At 42.2% G+C, this 24,216-nt stretch overlaps 1 protein-coding gene across 2 annotated transcripts in view; it reads left to right on the top strand.

The window, feature by feature from the left end:
• ctif (CBP80/20-dependent translation initiation factor) overlaps nucleotides 1-24,216 on the top strand; it is a 109,923-nt gene that overhangs the window by 69,550 nt on the left and 16,157 nt on the right. Inside the window, exons 9-13 of one of the 2 annotated variants that reach the window (XM_080419658.1) lie at nucleotides 3,934-4,014; nucleotides 8,835-9,516; nucleotides 11,054-11,218; nucleotides 11,734-11,868; nucleotides 17,554-17,709. In XM_080419658.1, coding sequence (XP_080275784.1) covers nucleotides 3,934-4,014; nucleotides 8,835-9,516; nucleotides 11,054-11,218; nucleotides 11,734-11,868; nucleotides 17,554-17,709 — 1,219 coding nt within the window. The remainder of the gene's footprint in view (nucleotides 1-3,933; nucleotides 4,015-8,834; nucleotides 9,517-11,053; nucleotides 11,219-11,733; nucleotides 11,869-17,553; nucleotides 17,710-24,216) is intronic. The other variant, XM_080419659.1, reaches the window with a different exon arrangement.

Genomic DNA, 24,216 nt, shown 5'->3' with positions numbered 1-24,216 from the left:
GTCAGAACATTCCTTGCTATTTCATGCACCTTCTGCCACTGTGTTAGCAAAGCTTGCCCTTAAAGGAATAGTTCACCCAAAAACGTGACTTATTGTTTTCTCACCCCATGAAGCCTTGAATTCATGGAGATTTGTTTGTTATTGTCGTATTCCTGGGCCTAGTATACAATATTTGACTAATTGAAGTTGATAGTATTTAAACATTTTCTTTCTAAACCTGGACCATCAGTAGGCCTCCATTACACTGTGAGAGTTGTTCTGAAGTTTATATTATTTTTTCAAACACACTAAAAATCTCCATGAATCAAAGGCTTAATGGATTAGTAATTGATAGAAAAAAGGTGATTTTTTTGGGTGAACGATTCCTTTAACCAAAACCTCTGTTCTTAGTGAAACAGGCCTGAGTTGCAACCATACTTGGTTCACTGGTTCACTCTACACCAAATCTCTTCGGCTCAAAAATAGCCGATCTATAAGATCGGCTCATAGATCCGCTATTTTTGTTCCCTCCAGAATAGCGGGTGTTGGGGTTGAAGTGGTTAAGGGCAACTTCTCAGCTGCTTGGGTTGACCTACTCATGGTGGGTGTGTGTGTGTGTGCGTGCGCCCACACCCACAGTATGTCAGTGTTTGCGAGAAGGTGTGCATGCATGTGTGAAATTGTCGCTGCTGGGCAGAAACCTTGTATCGACATCATCTTTTTTTCCATAAATTAATGCCTTATTTTACACTTTGTCATATGACAGTGTCGCGGAACAGTAGCAAAAATAGCTGATCTAGATCGCTGCTGTTTTCACTATTTTTGAAACGGTATTAAATATATATATATATTTTTTAAATCAGAAAATATTCAGCTATAATGACATGCCCCAAATCAGGCCCGCAGGTAGGTTTTATAAATATTGAACCAATGAAAAGTATCAAGAGCTTGTGTGACTAAATAATAACCACATTGGATCCATAGGAACACAAGTTTTCCGTCCGACTGTCAGTGAAGGTTTAGCCAACTAACGGGAGCTTTTCCATCTCCAAACTCCTGAGCACTGTCCTGTGTCCTCTGAAGCGTGGTGTGCCTGTCCCCTTTCCCCTCTGGTCCTCCTGACCCTGCAGGAAGTGGCTGAGTGCAGTGTGTCCTTTTTGGTTATTTTTTGACTTGACAAGAACTAAGCGAACCTTAAAGTATTTCACAGGTTCAGGGTTTGTTTCCATACGCTATACGGCTTCAGGTTTCAGGTTTCAGATAAGGTTTTCAGAACCTAATTTGGGCCCTGCTCAGGAGGTGGTACTAAGTTGAGTTGAGAACCCTCAACTTATACTTAAGAAAAAAAACATTTGTGCACACTGGCACAGCCAGGGAGCCTACAAAGAGTCGTGAAAAGCGTCAGTTTACGTCACTAGTAGTCACTTTCCTGTGACCTTTTGTCCAAAGGACATGTCCAAAGGACATGCTTTTCCCATGGACTGCAATTGCTTCCCATGCTCTGGACGGGCGGAACAGCTCCGGTTCACAGAATTCGATAGGTCACCACATTCGGCGCAACACTCGGAAACTTGGTGTTTCGCTTTAACTATAGTGTTTCCTTAGTGAGAGAGAAAAGACATAGAAGCCAGTGCACAATCTGATGTGTTTAAAAGCATTCTCGTTCAAAAGTAGCTGTAGATCGAGCTTGTCGATCGCTTTTTTTATGACGAACCCCCCCCCCCCCCTACAAGTGTGCTTGTGGTTATAATAGAAATGTAAAAAAGAACCTTATGGTTCCTGGTTCGTAGTCGAAAAGAACAATTTGTGTGCTTTGATGGCGCCGTCCCACCAGGCTATAACACAAACTGTACATCAGCCCCAGCGAGCATCCCCAAGCTATAAAAGACCGCTGTTGCTCCGTTCTTGCGGTTTTGCTTTTCCACAGTAACATACGTCTCAGGGAAGCCTATATAACCTCATGTCTCCGTACCCCAGGGAGAGGCACAGACAGAGGTTGACGAGTCCTTCGCGCCGCAAGGCACAGAGACGGAGAGAGAGAGAGAGAGAGAGAGAGATTAGAGCCGTAGATGAAAGCTGTCAAATGAGACTACAGAGAACATGGGGATGTAGATGGAACAGAGGTATTGACACAGACAGAGGAGATTAGGAAATGTTGGTGAATGCAGTGATCTACTCTCAGCATTAACAGGGAATATTTACACTTCTCGCGACATGCACTGTAACATGGAGAGAGGAAGAGAGAGAAGGAGACAAATTAAGACGGATGTCGGGAGGGAAAGACTAAAAATAAGGCCTGCAATTTTTACCTTGCATAGTGGTAGAAAGAAAGCAGGCGTACCGTATTGCCTGGTTTGGGTGGATGGGTAGTTAGTAGGTCCGGGCGATATAACTTCCGATCAGTATCACGATTATGTTTTACCGATCGATTACGATTAATGAACGATCATTTCAAATAAATCGTGAAAATGTTCTGTTTTCACTATTTGTGTACGCCACCATTGTACATGGATAATACATGGTTTACAAGATTATGTTGGTTATTGGTTCTGAATATCGGTTTAAATATATTTTTGGTTTAATTCACCAGCCCTAGTAGTAAAGGGTAGTTATTTGTGGGTGAGTAGAGGGGTACAGTTCCGTTATCCTCCACCGTGGTTGTCTCAATTGTGTATATACAATTCTTATTCTATATATTTATTTTTAAAATTAACAATCCCGATGGATGGTTTTTATCTTTGACACTGTAAAGCACTTTGTAAACACTTTTAGCGCTTTATAAATAAAGTTTATTATTATTATTTTTACAGTAGTTAGGCAGACAGACAGGTACGTACGGAGGTAGGTAATACTATAGTAATGTGATCTATTATGAAGAATGGAGGTGTTTGCTCATCAAATCCATTCTAGATCATGATCATTGTCCTATGAAGCTATTTTCATGTGCTGTGACCATGAATATGCACTGTCAGGAAGGTGCGTGCGTGCGTGCGTGCGTGCGTGCGTGCGTGCGTGCGTGCGTGCGTGCGTGCGTGCGTGACGGACGGAGGATGAAGAAACCAGTTCAAAGTAAACTTTGGTGCCATTTGTAGAAACTGGTGATATACGAGTGAATTGATCATCTGACCATTTTCAAAGTCTCTCTAACTGTACTGTGATTGCTGCTCCGCATATTGCTGGGCGACATGACTTCAAATCAATATCACGATTATTTCAAACTTTCAAGCTTCGTTTATGATTAATGAACGATTATATATATATATATATTTAGCAGATCTACAATGGGTAAATGGGTCCGCGACCCAAAAATGGGAACTACTGCCCTAGCCCACCCGGGACAGCGTATCTGGGCTCGGTTGTCCCTCCCCTCCATCACAACGGCCACCAATCACCACCCTCCTTTCTCCCCTCCCACGGTTACATCTTGTCCAGCCACTCATTTCACTTGTTTTAGTTGCCATGGCATTCTTCACTCTTGTAGACCAGTGGCTCTCAAACGCTTTAAATTTCAAGGACCTCCATGTAACTCTGAGAGTGTACGAATGGGTTACGGGTCCATTTGGTTCCATTTTGTACACTCTCAGAGTTACAGACCCTGTGAGGGTCCATTTGGAACCCTGAGGGTGGCTGGACCCCAGTTTGAGAGCCACTGTTGTAGACCCATGCATGTAGAATGGATTGTGTAGCTGCTAACTGGTAGATTGAGTTCTCTCATTGTTTTGTTTTTCTCTCTGCTCCTCCTCCTTTTTGATTTGCTCCTGTTCCTCCTTCCTGTACCCCTCTTTTCTCTGCCGTCTTCTTCTCCTGTCTCTCGTAATTGTTTTTCGACCTCCTTCGGCTTCCATCGTGTTTTTTTTTTTTGTCTTGTTCTCTCCGCCATGTTTCTTTTTTTTTTCCATCCATCCCATTGTAAATCTTGCATGGTGGGATGGCCCTCCTCTTCTGCTTGTATAGAGCGGGTGGTCATCTCAGCCGGGACCATCTAACCGTACTGCTGCCCACCGGCCCCGGGGGGAAGCGGCAAGTCTCAGCCAGGTCAGTGGAAAACGGGGGGGCTCAGGCCTGGGGAACAATGATATACAGTCCAGTACGACTGCGACGTATTGGAGGTACAGCCGTTTGTGCAGCCGTCGTGTTGAAGGTGTTGGTGGTGGCTGTGCCTTATTACGTGATATCATATTGGAGAAGTGCTGTACATTAGACACACATGGGTCGAGCTGTACCCAAAACAATAGATGCCAGGCCTGTGTGCCGTAGGGCTGTCAAACGAATATTCGAACATTATTCAAATATTGGGAAAATATGCATGTTCGAATATGAAAATTAATATTCAAATAAAAAATATAAAAAAACGTTTTTTTTTTTAATAATTTTTTTATGTTTATTTGACAGGGACAATACAAAAAAACAATGGATGAGGTTATAAAAACAAACAAAATATATGTTTTATTGGATCCAAGCACTCGATACATTGTTTTTTGTACTGTTTCTGTAAAAATATATATATAATAAATAAATAAAATGCAAAAAAATTCAGAACATAATCATAAGGCAAAAGGTGAACAACGTGATAACAATATAAGGCATAATTCTACCACAATTCCTCCCTCAGGCCAGTCCTCCAGAGAGCTGAGTAAGAACAAGACCCAAGAGTCTTAAAAGCCACGCTAGTTACACCCAACCGGACCATTGTCCTTAAGTTAACTTGACGCAGACATTCTTCCCAAGGACGCCAGTCTGTTCTTTGCATACTGGTATCAAGAAACGGTCCTGGTCATCTCCGCAGACGCAGGCACTGCAGTCGGCCATCCAGCTGACCAACGGATCTAGTCTTTGCGGTGTTGTTCCAGCGCGATATTTAGTGGCCGCAGTGGTTCTCAACCTTTTCAGGCCTTGACCCCCCCCCCCCCCCCAAAATAATCATATTTGAACTGGGGACCCCCCACCCAGACACGCACTTGGACTGTAGGAGTTGAGGCATTACATTTTGTTTGACTCGGTTCCACAGATAAATATTGTGAAAATAGCAGATCTACAAGCTCACAACGCCTCGCGTTGCGAGGCGTTGTGAGCTTGTAGTTCTGCTATTTTCTCTTTCTTAGGTAATATTCGACAATTTAGTCAATGTTTGACAATTGTTTATATTATAGTTTGTTGGTTACCTTTGACGTAGTAATGGTCTAGTTTATTTCAATTTTAGCGGTATTAAAAGGGTCTTAAAAGTCAATTGTCACCCCAAAATCATTTGGGGACCCCCCCTGGGGGTCCCGACCCCCACTTTGCGAACCACAGATCTAGAGAGATCACATCAGAACCCCAGATCCACAAAGAAGATTTCTAAAGTCCACCAGTGAACTTTGATTTCCTTGTGTGAGCTTGCATATGACATTTACCTCAGCGCTATGTGGCCTACAGAATATTTAAAATGTTTAGTTTTGTTCCTAATCTACCTTTTTAAATGTAGTACAAGCTACTTTCAGCAGTAGTGCCACACAGTGTTATTTCACAAGGCTTAATATGAATTCAAATGTATGACTTCACTTGTTCATTCACTTTTTCTTTAAAGTTGAACTCTCAAAAAAATGAATTTTCAGAAGGTGACAAATGCAACAAGAATGTTGGCCTTCCTTCTCTGAGCAAAGTGGTCTCTGTGTGTTCAATCCATCTCATTTAGTTTGTATTTTCACTTTGATTCTCATCGTCTTTCCACTTCAGCCTCCAGCTTCTTTAATCAAGGTTATCATTTTCATTCGTTTTTATTTCGTTTTGACTTCAGTGTGAACTTCAGACAAAGAATAAAACTAATATTCAGATTCACTTTATTGTCACTTAGATGCACTGTTTGGGTACATACTGTAAAGCTCCAATACAATAAAAACATGATAAAACGACCTAAAACACTCAATGAACAATAAACACAGGGCAAGAATATCAGTGAAAGATAGTGCAAAGTACACAGAGTTATTGCACAGTCACTGTTCATTGTTATTCAACAGTCTGATGGCCTGTGGGGAAAAAAACTGTTCCTCAGCCTGCTAGTGTGCGCTTTGAGGATCTTGTATCCTTTCTCCCTGTTGGACTCTAGAGGAGAGAACAGTCTTTTGTGGAGGTGCGTGGGGTCTTAAATGATCCTCAGGGATTTATTGAGGCAGCGCTGGGTGTAGAGGTCCTCCAGACTAGGCAGCTCACGCCCAGTGATGTTCTCGGCAGTGCGAAAGACCCTCCTCAGCTGCTGTATGTAAGGACATTTTCTATACGATTATAGTTCATTTTAGTCGGTGTTAATTTCGCCGACTAAAACTATGACGAAGAATGTTCGTCGACTTCCTTTTTTCACTGACGAAAACGAAATAAACAAAATGCATTTTGTCGACAAAACCAACTGTAGATTTAGTCGACTAAAATTGTATTATATTTAATCGACTAAAACTAGACTAAACCTATGTCCGAAACATTTCTTTTTTATTATTATTTAAAAAAACTAAAAATATATATAATTGTTAAAATAGACGATTTAGATGATGTGAGCTTCTAAATCTGCTATTTTCACTACTTTTGTTTGACACTATTGTACGACAAAGGCAGTGTGTGTCTTTGCCTGTATGTGTGTGTGTGTGTGTGTTACTGTCTACCTGGGGACCAGGAAAAACCTGAACTTTTGGAGACATTGTCAGGTCCCCTGGGGTCCTACGGTCGCCTATGAAACATTTTTAGAGCTAAAGAACCAGGTTGGGGTCCAGATTAGAATTAGCGGGGTTGGAATTAGGTTGGGGAGAAAAAAAGCTAACATTAAGTAAGCATGTCAGAGAGAACATATAAACAAGATATCATATCATAAGACCAGCAAATACAGTATGTACATGAGGTTAATCCACATGGCAGGTCCACACAGAGGAACATACTGTATCCACATGGAAAAACTGTCCGTTTCAAGTAAAATGTTCCAGTTGACAAGCAAGCCTGGTGATAGGCGGTGATCAGGCCTTGTTCAGCAGTCCAACTTATTTTAATAGTTTCTTTCCGGATGCACAGTCTAAAAAGATTCCTTTACAATCATAGAGAATCCAGCACTGATGGATACAGAGCAATGTTACCAATGCTACTCGTTTCCATACCATTTTCAATACCAGCCTGCACACTGCGGCACAACCCAACTTCTGTGTCAAAATAAAGCAAGAACTTGCCGTCACAATGGCTACTTGCCTTCATGGCTATCTATAGATTCACAGAAGGCGATGATTTGCCAATTTTGGTGCAACATGGTCTGCATCCATCGATGCTTGCTAGTTGCTATGTAGCCTAAACGGTTTCATGTAATTATATCGGATTTTGAAGTACAGTTATGACCCTACTAGCTCAAATGTTGTGTTCACCAGTTATTCTGGTGTTTTCATGGATTGAAAGGCTTCATATACATTTGGTTAGACTGAATGTAGAGAAGTTCACAAAGCATGCACATCCGAATGATAAAATCCCAGGTGCTGTACAGAAGAACAGCCTAAATACAAAAACCGTCTAGTCCACACACTGGATCATGCTGAATTAACACCAAGGTGGGTGACGTTTCAAGAATCTTATGAAGAGCTAAGACGCTCCAAACGTCACCCACCTTGGTGATAATTCATTAAACTCGCTACGGCAGCATGATCCAGTGTTCATACTCAGTTTATCTATGTTAGACTGTTGAATATCCCATTATCTAGTACAGTATTATACCAGCTTGCTATCATACCGGGGAGATCTTTTAAATTCACCACAGAGTATTTGAATCCCTAGTCTCCGTGATGGAGAACAGGAATTGTACCCCTGCACCTCTCAAGTGCCACCTGTGGCACCATAATTATGTTCATACTGATGAACAAATGCATTCTTGTCGATGTCTTGGACTGGAATTGGAAAAGGGTCCGATTTGAAATAGGATTGGAACGATAAGGCGAGATCAGTTCTAGTAGCAGACATCATTGCTATTAGGAATATTTCATTGAATATGATAGAAGGGACTGCGGTGGTACTGGGTTATTTTAACCCATTAAGACCTGGAACATCTGTGTCACTTAAGATTTCTTTGGCTATTCAAAAATAGCAGATATACAAGCTCATGAGCTTGTAGATCTGCTATTTTTTTTAAAAATCGTGAAAAACTTTGTTTCAAAAAGAGTTCTTCAATTACTATACTGTATGATAGTGTGAGACTCAACCTTTCACTCCTTTTTAACGATACTTTAACTTCAAGTTGTTAGTTGGTGCGATGTAGTTTGAGACTGGTTTTCCTTCCTTGCTGTACGTGTGTCTGTGCCTTTTTCTGCGTGCAAAAGGTACTTATGGAGCTGAGTGTAATAGCAGAGTAGTACCACTGCTAGTTGAGTCTGTGTACAGTAGTTTCACAGATGGACGCACCTCCTCTACACGAGGTCGACTAATCCAATGAACCATGTGTCAGCTGCTCGTCCAGGCCTGAGCCAGTGTAGGACAGGAGAACGTGCAGTAAACACTGTCCATCCATAAGAAGCCTTTTTCTGCTGATCTTGAGAGGCATCATTCCTATTTTAGACTATACTGTAGGTAGAGAGGATACAACATTGAGTATGCTGTCTGTATGTGTGGTTGTGATTTGTGATGCTCACTGAAGTCAGCCTCTAGCTAAGAGAATTGAATTAAAGCTAACGGACGGCTTCGGGAATGGTCTGGGACAGGAAGAGAGGTAGGGCGGAAAGGCAGGTAGGAGAGCACGACCCATATGTGTCAGTGTCCAGAGCAGAGAGTGCTAGGGGAGAGGGAGAGCGAGAGAGAGAGAGAGGGCACGCCACGGAGTGCCACTCGACCGCGTGGCTAAAAAACACCCACTCTCATTCCAGGAGACAACAACGAACGCAGAGCGGCGGAGGAGATGGAGGCAAGAACCAGAGTCAACAACAACAACAGCAGCAACAACAACAATCACCCCAGCAGCCCAGAGACCATGGCCAACAGCTGTCCCCACATCAGCATCAGCAGCAGCAGCAGAACTCCCCGGAGCAACCGGGAGACAACAGAAACAACGGCAGCGGGCGGCCCCCTCGCCAGCATCAAGGAGGCGGGCGCCAGGGAGGCCCGCCGCACCACGGCTACAGCCAGAACCGCCGCTGGCACCACAACCAGAAAGGACAGGGTCACCACGGACAGATGCACCTTATCGGTGACAAAGGACAGGGTCACCACGGACAGACGCACCTTTCCGGTGACAAAGGACTAAGCCCCAGAACCACCAAAGAGACCAGCGAGAATGTCAAGGTAGGCGAGGAGCCCGGCAGATCGCCGCCACAGGAGCCTAGAGGCGGCGGCTACGGCGTCAAGGGTCCCGGCGAATCGCCCACGTCCGGGTCGACGGCGGCCAGTGAAAATGCGCGCCCGGTGGACCACCGGGCGGTGCATCAGAAGGAGTACGTCGCCACCAGCCCGCCGGGGAACAGGGAGGCGGGCGAGAGCCAGCTGGACCGGCCCCAAATCAGCCTGCTGCAGTCCTCCAAGGAGAGACTGAGAGGCAGGCTAAAGGACAAGGTACGAGAAAAGCTGCTTACTGCGTTGTCAGTCAGCATTACCGCAGCGCACACACACACACACACACACACACACACACACACACACACACACACACACACACACACACACACACACACACACACTTGTTTTTATTACTATACTTGTGAGGACACCAAGATTTTAGCACAGTAATTTTCTAAATGCCATTTTTTTTATCCCCAACCCTAGAGTTTAATTGCGTGCCGGTGTCGGGCATCCAAAACAGCCGATCTACAAGCTCACAAAGCGACGCGCTGCGACACGTTGTAAGCTTGCAGATTGGCTATTTTGGGTGCTATCAACTATCATTCAAGCCTAAATCGTAATATTTTCTATAAACATTATACAACCTTTTTTCTTGTGAGGACTAGGAAAATCGTTCTCACAATTTCTATTTCTCAAATTCTACTATACTTGTGGGGACATTTGGGCCTCACATGTATAATAATACAAGCAAGCGCACACACACACACACACACACACACACACACACACACACACACACGCACGTGTTTGTAGTCGTGAAAATGTGCTAGCATTTCCACTGAAGTTATGTTCAGTCACACCCACATACATGCAGACTCAGATCATCCAACATTAATCTTTGCTTTGTTCATTGTGTGTTACTATTCACACAAACACACACACCCACCCACACACATATTGTTTATTTTAGTATGAAGAGGGGAGAGGTGTTCCCTCTGAGGAGATAAAGTAGCTGAAGCAGCATTAGCTAAGAGTCTCTGATGTTTTTCTCTTGGTGTGCTAAGTTAGCTAGCCCGCCTGCTGTTAGCTTCCTCACTCTACTGCAAACCCTTCAACCACGCAAGGGATGGTTTATTGACTTTATTGAGTTTATTAGGATCCCCATTAGCTGGTGCATAATAACAATCTTCCTGGGTCCACACATAACATAAAAAACAGGGCATTCGACAAGACATTACAGGACAATGATGTAAAAAAAAAACAGTGACTTTCATATCATCCATCATAACTTATTTTCTGATTCCCCATTTCCTTGGAAAGAGAAAAGAAAGAAAATATTTTTTACAAATGCCTACCTTCAATTCTATTGACACATTAAGACATGGAACGCATCTGTGTCACTTTATATTTATTTGGCTATTCAAAAATAGCAGATCTACAAGCTCATAGCGCGGCACCGAGTGCCGCGCTATGAGCTTGTAGATCTGCTATTTTTGAAAAAATCTTGACTTTTTTTTTATTTTTATATTTTTTTAACTTTTAGGATTTAGAAAACATTTTTTAAAGAATCGCCTCGGGTCTTAATGGGTTAAAGTAAAACAAACCAAAAAATCAAATCATAATTATAACTGTGAAAGGGTGTGTGTGTGTGTGTGTGTGCCATATTCCTGCATAATGTGTGAAAGCTCTTACCTGTATAAATGTGTGTATTACTGTACCATACAACCTGTTTGATTTGGTAATACTGGACCTCAGCTAACCTAGTTTTTATTTTTGCTTTATTCCATGTATTTTGCTCTCTCTCGGTCAGGAGGAGGTGTGTGTGGAGCGAGCGAACGCGGCGCCCCAGCGCATCGACCGGCTGGTGGAGCTGCTCAACAGCATGAGGAGCAACAGCAGCGGCGTGGAGCGCCAGCTGGCCTCCTTCATCGAGGAGGCGCAGGGCTCGGCGCAGTCCGAGGAGACCCTGTCCGAGGTGCGTCTCCCCCCCCCCCCTCCAGCCACCGTCATGTTGTTTTGGGTTCCATAGGACAGTGGTTCTCAAAGTGGGGGGTCCGGGGAACCCCCAGGGGGTTCCAGGGGGGTCCTCAGGAAAATGTGTTCGTACAGCATCACGAGCCAGCATGTCTTCTATGGATGTCACGCACCGAAAATATTTTCTGTTATTTAGTTCTTTTAAAATGAGCGAATATTTGAAGTGGTCAAACTAGCTATAGAATACATTTTCAATCTTTCAGAAACACCCTAATGCTCTCTGATATTTCATAAAAGCAAAGGTTTAAAGCCTCAATCTGCAATTTCTTCAACTGGTTTTGGGCCTTGTATGGCTACCAAAACACCATACTTTTACATATTGCGCTAATTGCTCATGACATTGGTTCTCAAACGTTTTAGTTCCTGAACTTCCAAATGGCAGATTAGGACACTTTGGCCTAAAAAACTGAATGTTTTCCGTGGTGAGAGATTTCATGTGAGCTTTAATCCACGCAGGTGGTCAGCACCATCTACTCCAAAGCCGTGTCGGACCGGAGCTTCGCCGCCACCGCCGCCCGGCTCTGTGACAAGATGGCGCTCTTCATGGTGGACGGCACCAAGTTCAGGTCCCTGCTCCTCAACATGCTGCAGGTGAGATGGATCACAGGGTTGGCAGGGTTGCCAGATCTGCTTATTATAATTTCCCCGCAAGATTTTATTTGAAAATAGCCGATCTACAAGCTCACAACGCGTCGCGATGCGACGCGTTGTGAGCTTGTAGATCTGCTATTTTCAACTAGCTGATGTATATGTTGAAGTGCTCATGTGGCCCATTGTCGCTTCTTTTGGGCTGGTTTTCCTAGACCTGGTTGCTTGTTTCTCTCACAGAATCTGGCAACACTGGACGTAGGGATACCTTACAGGGGGGTCCCTCAGCCTTACAAGCTTGTGCATTTGCTGTTTTCACTATTTTTGAAAAATGTAAAGGGACGACTACACCCATTTTCAACCTATCTTCATATAATAGGTCCTAGCTAATGCTCGTGATAAAATGGTGCCATCTTTTTCTACTTGGTCTGTGTCTCAGTGGAGGGCTGTGGACACTTCAGAAACCTGCCTACCGGTGACATCATCGTTCGGCAGGTTTATTTTATTTTTTAAGATTTCATTTTTCAAATTTAGATTTTTATTGTCATGAGAACAATGGCTTTCATTATAGCATGCTAACTTTCCAGGAAGTAGGCGGGTTTCTGAACTGTCCACAGCCCTCCTCTGAGACACAGACTGAGTAGACAAAAATGGTACCATTGTATAGAGTATTAGTGAGGACCAATTATATGAAGATAAGTTGAAAATGGGTGAAGTTGTCCTTTAAGTTTTTTTTTTTTTTTTTTTTTTTTTTTATCCCACGATTTTGTAGCCCCTATTTTTTCACCCTAGTGCCAATGCCTAAGCGTGTAATCCTGGGCACTACCTTCCCTCTGCCAACCTGGGCCAGGGCCGAGCTCATGCCTCCTTCAATGCATGAGAGCCGTCTGACCTTCTTATCACCTGACAGGGGAGAGTTTCCCTGGTTGGACGTAGCGCGTGGAAGGAACACGTTATTTTCTATCAATTACACACCCCATGAAGCCTTGAATTCATGGATATGTTTTAGTTTTTGTGTACGAGAATGCTACGCACACCAAAGTCCCTATGGTGGTGCCGGCCAACGGCGGAATAAACTAAATGGTGGTCTTCAAGAGTCAAGAAATTGGCCGCACACACTGGTAGCCAAAGTGCCAATATTTTATTATAGGACGCAGTAAACGAACCAACGTTTCGGCAGGTAACTGCTACCCTGGTACCCTGAAGAAGGCAGTTACCTGCCAAAACGTTGGTTTGTTTACTCTGCGTCCTATAATAAAATATTGGCACTCTGGCTACCAGTTTTTAGTTTTTGTCGCATTCCTTGATGACTGGCGGAAAGATGCTAATGTCTCCGGTAGGGGACTCCGCAAGTCATCAGATTATTGGCTTTTTGATTAATGCGACAAAAAAACTAAATTCAATTTCAAGGCTTTGTGTGGTGTGTAACTGATAGAAAATAAGTAATTTTTTGGAAAATTTAAAATATTTTTTTTCAAAAAACTGTTAGGATTTAGAAAACATTTATAAGAATCGCCTCAGGTCTTAATGGGTTAAGGTATATACAGTAAGTTCCAGTCACAAATCTGAGAATTTGTATGAAAATACAGCCTTGACCACCACAGCTGCCCTTTAGCCCCATTTATATTCAGCGGTGTCACGCGCCGGCGGGGCGGGGTGACGGTGCGTGACACTGATGCGTGTCCACGTATAAATCTGCCATTTTATCCTCTTCTCTATCCACCTCTGCTCCCCCGTCCTGCTCACACCTCCTCACCCAGAGCAGCATGGATCAGCGCCTCCCCACCTCTCCTCCCTCTCTACCTCTCCTCCCTTCCCTTTATCTCCTCATCCCTCACTTCTGTTCTAAATGCCAGATAGCCATGCCACACTCACACACACACACACACACACACACACACACACACACAATGCCGCCGATGGCACGCCAAGTTAAAATGTTAACCCACCTGCTGCATCGCCACACTTTTACCCTTTCACCTCCTTCCCTTCCTGCTGTCATTCTCCTCACGGTTGCATTGCATAATTGCCGGAAAAATACAATAATGGCCGATATTATTTAGTTCTAGTAGTTCTCTCTCCTCCCAGAATAAATCTTTCTTCTGTGTGAATGCTGTGAAACTAGTGATGTGTCGTTCATGATCGATTCGTTCAAAAGAACTAGTTCATTGCCATCGCTATCGTTCATGCCATATGCATATCTTTGAATATCTATATTATTATTTTTTAAAGCGAACATTTTTAACTCAAATCTTTGCTTCTGGGGGTCCCTGGCACAAAACATTTTCAGTTGGGGTCCGCGGCCAAATGTATATAACTTTAGGGGTCCTTGGCATGAAAAAGGTTGAAAGCCACTAAGCTATGTCAACAGAAGAGCACAGCTACACTGTTTACAATTCAACATTCATCCTATCCTACTATTATCTAATGAGGGAATCTCTGTCTGTCTGAATACGTTTTTCTCCTCAGTGGTTTCTCCAATCGATGTAAACTTAAACACGGGCGTTGACCCATTGCCATATGAGGACACAAAGTTTTTCACTTTCCACAAATGTAACCTCTTTATTAGCGTTCTTGTGAATTCTGCGGAAGTTTGGTAGTTACGGCACATGCGCGGGCTCTGTCGTCACGGTTACGTCCCCGCAGGCTATAGGATATCCTTCCCATTTTTCCAATCCCATTTTGTCTTTGCTTCTAGTAATGATCCGCTAAACGTTGTGTGTGTGTGTGTGTGTGCTCGTTCGTGCGTCGTGGGTTGTCATCTGGGTGTCAAGCACGGCGGTTGTCTGTTTAGAATGTGTGTGTGAGGCCTGTGAAGTCGTTTCCCTGTAAGAAGTGTGTGTGATGCTTGTCACCCCAGTGTTACAACCTCACTGGGCTCCATAAACTGTTTGTCCGTGTGTGTGTGTGTGTGTGTGTCTGTGTGTGTGTGTGTGTGTGTGTGTGTGTTAGCATGTCTTTTGGCTGCAGTGTGTTTATTGTCTCCGCCAGGCCGAAAGGCATGGCGAGAGATTATGTTTTCGCCCCTGTCCGTCCGTCCGTCCGTCCGTCCGTGTGTCCGTCCGTGTGTCCTGTCTGTGTGTTAGCACCAAATCTCCGGCACCGTTTGCCCGGTCGCTCCGAAACTGTGCACACACACTCCCTGGATGCCAATTCAGAACCTCTGCCTCAAATTTTTCACATGGGTCCGTTATAGCGCCACCTGGAGGCCGATTTGTTCAAAACCCATTTTTTTACATTACTCCTACAGATTTTATCCAAACGTCATGCAAATCGGTACACAGTATCTCTATAGTCATGTGATCAACACGGATCTGTCCCATTCCCCATATTCCATCCTCATTGGCTAAGGTTGCCTTCCAAAATTTGCAGGATTGGTCCGTTTTGAACAAAATGCCTCAAATCATGAACGCAGCTTGTGATTTCCGTAAAATTTCACAAACACATTCCCACTAGGCCGAGGAATAAATGCCAATAACTATAACTGCACCGATCTGCGTGAAACTTTTCACGCACACTCCCTAGAGGCCAAGGAAAAACATCCGCCCTGCATTTTTCACATTTGCCTTTTATAGCGCCACCAAGAGGCCGACTTATGTAAAACACATTTTTGGATATTAAGCCTTCACATTTTATCCAAATTTCACACAAATCAGTACACATGATCTCTATAGTCATGTGATCAAGATGGAACTGTTTGATTTTTCATATTTCATCCTGATTGGCTAACAATGACATCTAAAGTTTGCAGAAGTGGCCCGCTTTGAACAAAATGCCACAAATCATGAACGCAGCGTCCGATTGAGGTGACACTTTACAAGCACATTCGCACTAAGTTGAAGAACAAATGCCACCCTTTAACATTGCCCTATTATAGCGCCACCAGGAGGCCGATTTTTTCAAAACTTTTCTTTGTTGTATTACTCCTACAAATGTTGTCCAATCATCATGCAAATCGGTACCCATTATCTCTATAGTCAAGTGATCAAGATGGTTCTGTCCGATTTTTCATATTCCATCCTGATTGGCAAATTCCGAACATTGTTGGCCCACAATAACCTACCGGAGACCTGTGCTCCGAGGAGCACTTTTTCTAGTTATTATTGTCTCCGCCAGGCCGAAAGGCATGGCGAGAGAGTATGTTTTCGCCCCTGTCCGTGTGTCCGTGTGTCCGTCCGTGTGTCCTGTCTGTGTGTTAGCACCAAATCTCAGGCACCGTTGGCCCGGTCGCTGCGAAACTGTGCACACACACTCCCTGGATGCCAATTCAGAACCTCTGCCTCAAATTTTTCACATAGGCCTGTCATAGCGCCACCAGGAGGCCGATTTGTGCAAAACCCATTTTCCCCCATTACTCCTACAGTTTTTAACCAAACCTCATGCAAATCGGTACACAGTATCTCTATAGTCATGTGATCAACCCTGATCTGTCCGATTTCCCATATTCCATCCTCATTGGCTAAGGTTACCATCCAAAGTTTGCAGGATTGGTCCGTTTTGAACAAACTGCCTCAAATCATGAACGCAGCTTGCCATTTCCATAAAATAGCACATGCACATTCCCACTAGGCCGAGGAAGAAATGGCACTTAAAACTTTTCACATCAGCCTCATGGTGGCGCTATAACAGCCCGATTTGCATTTTTAACTATAACTGCACCGATCTGCGTGAAACTTTGCACGCCTACTCCCTAGAGGCCAAGGAAAAACATCTGCACTGCATTTTTCATATCTGCTTTTTACAGCGCCACCAGGAGGCCGACTTATGACAAACACATTTTTGGATATTAATCCTTCAGATTTTATCCAAACATCACGCACATCGGTACACAGTATCTCTATAGTCATGTGATCAAGACGCATCTGTCCGATATTTCATATTCCATCCTGATTGGCTAAGGTCGACTTCCAAAGTTTGCAGGATTGGTCCGTTTTGAACAAAATGTCTGAAATCATGAACGTGGCGTGCGATTTCCGTGAAAATGTGCACGCACATTCCCACTAGGCCGAGGAAGAAATGCCACCCTTTTATTATAGCGCCACCAGGAGGCCACAATAACTTACCTGACCTGGCGGAGACCTGTGCTCCGAGGAGCACTTTTTCTAGTTTGTCTTTGCACACATGCAGTATAATTCGTTGCTGTCGGGTGGAAACCTGGCATGTCTAAAACCGTTTATTTTTACCAGCTTGCTTGAAGAGCTAGCAACACTTTTTGATAATTGGCTGTCCTTTAAGCCAATGAGGAGACTTTCCCATACTCTGAACGGTGGTGTTGCGTCATCATGTCCTCTCAGGCTATGGCATCCTACCAGACGTGACTGCTCACAAGTTGACGCAACATTGCCTCGTGAAAAAAAAAGCCCAACAATGAAAGGCAGAAACAAGTTTTTTTTATTGTATTAGGACTCATAGAATTTCCCTGGAATTGCTAAGATTTTATTTTAAAGACATCTTTTAATTTTAAAAGACAGGATATTGAAATTTTTTACATTACATTTCGTGCTGCAGATAAATCGGGGGCAAAAAAAAAGCTTGCCAGCTGGTATAAAAATACTTTTTTTTTAGGCCGGAGGCCACGTGCCATACGGTCGCTCACTCACTCACTCACTCACTCACACACACACACACACACACACACACACACACACACACACTGACCCTGTGTGTTTCTTCCCCCCCCCCCAACAGAAGGACTTTGCTCGTCGGGAGCAGCTGCAGCAGCGTGACGTGGAGAGGTGGCTGGGTTTCATCACCTTCCTGTGTGAGGTGTTTGGGACCATGAGGAGCATCGCGGGGGAACCCTTCAGGGTTCTGGTCTGTCCCATCTACACCTGCCTACGAGAGGTTGGTAGTCACAATGTCACAATGTCACATCTACACCTCTCTACTAGAGCAAGTGGTTTTCAACCTTTTTCATGCCAAGGACCCCTAGATTGATATATGTTTGTTTTGACCGCCATTTGAAAATGTTTTGTGCCAGGGAACGCCAGAAGCAAAGATATATCAGTTAATTTTCGCTTTAAAAAAATATAAATGTTCAAAGATATGCACACTTTTTCAAGGTTTTTTTCAAAAATAGCAGATCTACAAGCTCATAGCGCGGCACTCGGTGCCGCGCTATGAGCTTGTATATCTGCTATTTTTTAATATAACCATATTTGAACTGGGGGCCCCCCCCACCCTGACAAGCACTTCGAATTGTAGGCATTTCTTTACTCGACTCGGTTCCACAGATAAATACTGTAAAGATAGACGAACTACAAGCTCGCAACGCGCGTTGTGAGCTTGTAGTTCGGCTATTTACACAATGGTTGCCTCTTCCTTACGTAATATTTGACAATTTGGCCAATTTGGTTTTAAAAAAGGTCTTAAAAGTCATTAAATTGTAACTTTATAAATGTGCAGATACCCTGCTACACTTATACTGTATGTTGGTAACTGTTGAGTGAGAAAACACATGTATGCACATTAACTCTCTCACTACCAGACTTATTTCTGTCCGCGTTTGCCCACTGCCAGTGATTTTCCGATTTTCTTACCTTTTTCAAGTAGTCACAGAATATTTATCTCCATTATGATCGATCCCCTGATGGTTGCTAATCACTGTGGGTTATACTGTGTGGTTTCACAAATGTCAACGAGGTCATCGCGACCTCGTTGCAGTGTTGTTTTCGTCAACGATGACAAAGACGATATGATTTCGTCAACGGCCCTTTTTTTCATGACGAAAACGTAACGTTGACGTGCTGAACAGCTCTTTGATGACTAAAATATGACGAGACGAATGTGTGTTTTCGTCGACGAGACGATGACGAGACGAAATTTGTATTGGGTGGGACGTTCAAAATGCATTATTTCAATATTTCAATTTTATTTTATTAGGCAAAATACTTGTCTAAAAGGTCCAAAAAAGGTCCTTGCGGTCTTGTTTCCATTGAGATCCTGTGAGTGCACAGTCTATGATTTGCAGTTCTATTCCTTCATTTATACTTCTGTAGTACGACGGTTTCATTCGCCAAAAATAGCAGATCTACAAGCTAACAACGCGTCTCTCGACCGCACTTCCGGACCGCATTGATTGCTTGAAGATCTGTTGTGTTCATCACACACGCTCCCAAAGTCCCCGCCCCCTTTCTTCTTGGCAGCGAGGCGATCGCAGTTCTTGTCTCGTCAGTCTGCAGTGCTCGGTGCCCGACACGGTGCAAAGTGCCAACTAAAGTTAATTGCAAAGTTTGCAATGTTCGAACGTCACTTGATATAACTTTTAACCAAACGCGGGTGAAACAGCGAAGGTGTCCCGTCCCCGCATAAAGAGTGCACGCACGCACATGGACGGACTTCGCGTATCGATTAAAAACAACAATTCGTACCCCGCTTACAAAAGCTTATCAACACCATGAATTAACATAGGAATGACCGACCTGGCTGGATGCATATGCATATCAATGATCCATTGTGTGACCTGCTAGTCTACTGTTAGTAGGTAGGTAGGTGTAATAATACTAGGCTACTGTCAGCAGTGGTGGAAAAAGTACTTGAATAAAAGTATCAGTACTGCAATGCAGAAATACTCACAAGCTCACAACGGGTCGCAAAGCCACGCGTTGTGAGCTTGTAGATCGGCTATTTTCAAATATCTGAAGTATATATGGATAAAGAGGTTAATGCGTGTTTTGTAATAATACAAATCTACAAAGTAACTAAATTGTAGTGGAGTAAAAGAACAATATTTGCCTCTGAGATGTAGTGGAGTAGAAGTAAAAGTACTGAAAATTTAAGATAATCCAGTAAAGTGAAAATTCCTCAAATTTGTAGGCTACTTAAGTACATGTACTTACTTACATTCCACCACTGACTGTCAGATGTTCTGTCTGAAGCAGTCTGTTACACTACTAACTCACCATAAGCAGCCTACACTGAACGTCACATGATGCAACAGCTGGATAAAAAGGAATATATATCTATCTATCAGCAGCATAAAAACTAATATTATCTATCTATCTATTAGCAGCATAAAAAACTAATATTATATCTACATCTATCTATCTATCAGCAGCATAAAAACGAATATTATATCTATATATCTATCTATCAGCAGCATAAAAACTAATATTATATCTATTTATCTATCTATCAGCAGCTTAAAAAACGAATATTATATCTATCTATCAGCAGCATAAAAACTAATATTATATCTATCTATCTATCTATCTATCTGTATGTAGCCTGTCTGTCTGTGAACACATTAATTAATAAGATATGATGATTCATTATATTATATAATATAATGATTATACGTGCCCCATGATCATCTTATAAAATTTTATAATCATATAATATAATTAATCATCATATATGTTATTAATAATCATACAATAATAATAATCCTAAAAACGAACATAAAAAAATTATGGTGATATATATCGTCTATCGTGATATTTCTTGAAAAATATCGTGATAGTATATTGTTCAATATCGAACACCCCTACTACGGACCCCTATTTTATGGCATTTCTATCTCTGGGACCCCAATTCATATTGTAAAATCAATGTTCATTTAACTCTGAGAGTGTACAAATGGAACCAAATGAACCCGTTAGGGTCCATTTGGTTCCATTTGTACACTCTCAGAGTTACAGACCCATAAGGGTCCATTTGGTTCCTAACTATCCATCATTTAGCTGGGGACCCCCTGGAACTCCCTCAAGGACCCCTGGGGGTCCCCGGACCCCACTTTGAGAACCAATGGCTTAAGCTAACTTGGATTGTTTAGCCTTGTATCAAGGCTATGGACTGTTATGAGTAAAACATGCAGGCTTTTTTGGCTGGACAGGGGCAAGTGAAAGCAAGTGAAAAAGGGGGTACGTCAGTGAAGTAGGGGTTCAATGGTTGTTTGCATCATGCCTATGACTGTGACGAGTAAATCCTTGGAACTCAACAGTACAGTAACTTAATATACCTAGTTCTTACATACACTATGTACAGTACAGTATATGTACATTCTAATTTTTCCATTGCTTAGAAAGAGGGTACCATGTGGTTATTAAGCTATTAAGACGTTTTTCTTTCAACTGCATGAGTTTAAGTTCCAGTTTAGTGCTACCATAATGTACGCAACTGTCAAAAATACAACATTTTTTGTAGGAATACATTTGCCTCCTGTGTGAATTGTGCATATGAATAGGATGGGGCAGGTGTAAGCTACTGTATTTTAACATCAGTCATAATGGTGGTACTTGGAGAGACAAATATTTTCTGGCTGGTACTGGTAAAAAAAAAAGGTTGATAATGAGAACCTGATCTAGGCTATTCTATTTTCCGAACATGCAGTATTTTGTGTGAATTACAGTATGTGTTGTAACACACGTTGTATCCTATTGTGTTATCCCCTAAAAATGGGATATATTTTATGATAATACTGTTAGCAGCAGTCATATCTTAAATACAATATGTATATTGACCTAATTAAATTAGTTTAAATACATTATTTTATTGTATTTGTTTGACTAAAACCAATGACTAAAACTAGACTAAAACCATTTGAGTTTTCGTCGACTAAAACTAGACTAAAACCATTTTGAGTTTTCGTCGACTAAAACTAGACTAAAACCATTTGAGTTTTCGTCGACTAAAACTAGACTAAAACCATTTTGAGTTTTCGTCGACTAAAACTAGACTAAAACCATTTGAGTTTTCGTCGACTAAAACTAGACTAAAACCATTTTGAGTTTTCGTCGACTAAAACTAGACTTAAACCTTTTTGAGTTTTCGTCGACTAAAACTAGACTAAAACTATCAAGGATAGAAATGACTAAAATGTGACTAAAACTAACAAGCATTTCGTCCAAAAGACTAAGACTAAGACTAAATCTAAAATGCCTGCCAAAAACAACACTGCCTCGTTGACATTAATTGTCTGCCTTTGAAAATAGCATGTCTGGGCCAAAAATACATAGTAAAAAAAAAAAGTACACAGGAGCCGAGATACAGCCTTTTTAAGTAATAAGTTAAACAAGAAGTGAATGGAGCAGCAAATCTTCGGATCACGATATCTTGGGTTCTGAACATTTTTTTCAAAAAGTCGTTATAAGTCGTTCTTGGCAGCCAGGGCGTTATGACAATGACTCGTTATAAGTCGTTCTTGGCAGTGAGAGAGTTAAGCTAATCATTGGGGGACCCAGCAAAATAATTTGGGGACCCCCAGTTTGGGAACCACTGTAATAAAGGTTGTGTCACAAACATCTACACCTGCCTGCGAGAGGTTGGTGTCCGTATTGTCACAATGTTACACGAGAGGGACTGCTGCTGTACTGTAGTGATTCTCACACCTTTTTAATTTAAAAAAAAAAGACGTTTTTGACTCTACGTTTAGAGCTTACACTTCTCTTTCAGAGTATAGCAAACCTCTTCAAAGCCTTCAGTATATCGGGATCCACCTACAAAACCAATTCCCTTTCTACTGGCCATGTACAGACGTCGGACAGATGAACCTGAAACCTGAAACCACAATGACCCGGATCACTTCCCTTTTAACCCATTAAGACCGGGAACGCATCTGTGTGTCATTTTTAGATGTCTTTGGCTATTCAAAAATAGCAGATAAGCTATGAGCTTGTACATCTGCTATTTTTTTAAAATCTTGAAAATTCGTGGTAAAATCTTGGATTATATATTTTTTAAAGCGAACATTTGTAAAATATTTAGTTCCAGGAACCCCCAGAAGCAAAGATTTGAGTTACAAATGTCTGCCAAAAAATAGGAAAAAAATCAAATATTTGCACAACTTTTCATGATTTTTCAAAAATAGCAGATCTACAAGCTCATAGCACTGCACTCGGTGCCGCGCTATGAGCTTGTATATTTGCTATTTTTGAATAGCCCAACGAAATAACAAAAAATGACACACAGATGCGTTCCCGGTCTTAAAGAGTTAAAAGAAACACGCTTCCCTCTTTTTGGTCAAAGCCAGTCTAGACGTTTGATAACCGCAGTGGGTGGTGGTCCAGACAGACAGACAGACAGACAGACGGTAAAACACCTGACTCTCGGTTCAGTTCCCTGTTGTCACTCAACTCACACTCCGGTAGAAAAACCTTGCATGTCCAAAACCGTTTTTTAATTATGATCTTAAAAACATTTGAAAATAGTGAAGAAAACAGCCGATCTTCGTGAGCTTACAGATCTGCTATTTTCACTACTTTTGTGCGACACTCTTGGAAAGCCGAAGTAGGGCATTAATTTACAACAAAAAAAACATAAAAAAGTTCAAATATGGCGATACAAGGTTTCTGCCTGACAGCGACGATGTCCACAAAAGATACAATGTTTCCGACAGATGAGATTATCAGAGAAGACGATCTTCGAGATAAAAAAAAAGATCTTCCCCAAGAGAGTTCAAATGGAAACAATTACGGGTCCATTTGTACTCGCTTTGGTGTTAAATTAACCCTTTAAGACCTGAGGCCAATTCTACGAATGTCTTCTAAATCCCAACAGTATTCTGAAAAAAACGTATGTTTCTATGTCAGCGGTTCTCAAACTTTTTCATGTCAAGGACCACCCAAAATTATATTTATTTGGCCGCGGACCCCCATCTCAAAATATTTTGTTCCAGGGACCCCCGGAAGCAAAGATTTTAGTTAAAAATGTTTTAGTTTAAAACAATATATAATCAAAGATTTGCACACATTTTCATAATTTTTAAAAAATAGCAGATCTACAAGCTTGTATATATGCTATTTTTGAATAGCCCAAAGTGTAAAATAATGCTTTTTTAGCTCAAATAAAAAAATGACACAGATGCGTTCCAGGTCTTAATGGATTAAAACGGAAGGTTTCTCTGCAGGACAGTGGAGTTAGTGGGTAATGTGTTTACCTGAGATACAGGAAACGGGAGTAGGAGACAGACAGACAGACAGACAGACGGCACAGGAGCGAGGAGAGAAAATCAAACCGTGGTTGAAATATAATTTATAGAGGTGATAATAATCGTTAGCGCCCGAGGCCACGTGCCACGAAGTTTTACCACCTGTGCCTATTACGTCTCTGCCAAGTTGGCTCACACCGCCACACACACACACACTCTACTTGTATCTAACAGAAATACACACGCACACACACACACACCCACATGCCACCCACACGCTATGCTTTGCTGCTATTTTCACTATTGTTGAATTTCTTTGGGAAACAATTTTAAAGCTATTTTTGTGGGGGGGGTTTTAAAGCAAAGCAAAATGTCAGTGCTCTCTCAAAGCACTGTTGTTGTCTAGATATGGACTATTATGTAAATATCTCAAGTTGTCCCCTATCTGTTACCCCACTGTTAAGGCTAGCAATTATAATGGTAAA

This window comes from Gymnoscopelus braueri (genome assembly GCF_963280865.1).
Source record: "Gymnoscopelus braueri genome assembly, chromosome: 22".
NCBI classification, from domain to species: domain Eukaryota; kingdom Metazoa; phylum Chordata; class Actinopteri; order Myctophiformes; family Myctophidae; genus Gymnoscopelus; species Gymnoscopelus braueri.
Note: the sequence above shows the minus strand (reverse complement) of the source record. Positions and strands in the feature narration are given on the sequence as shown.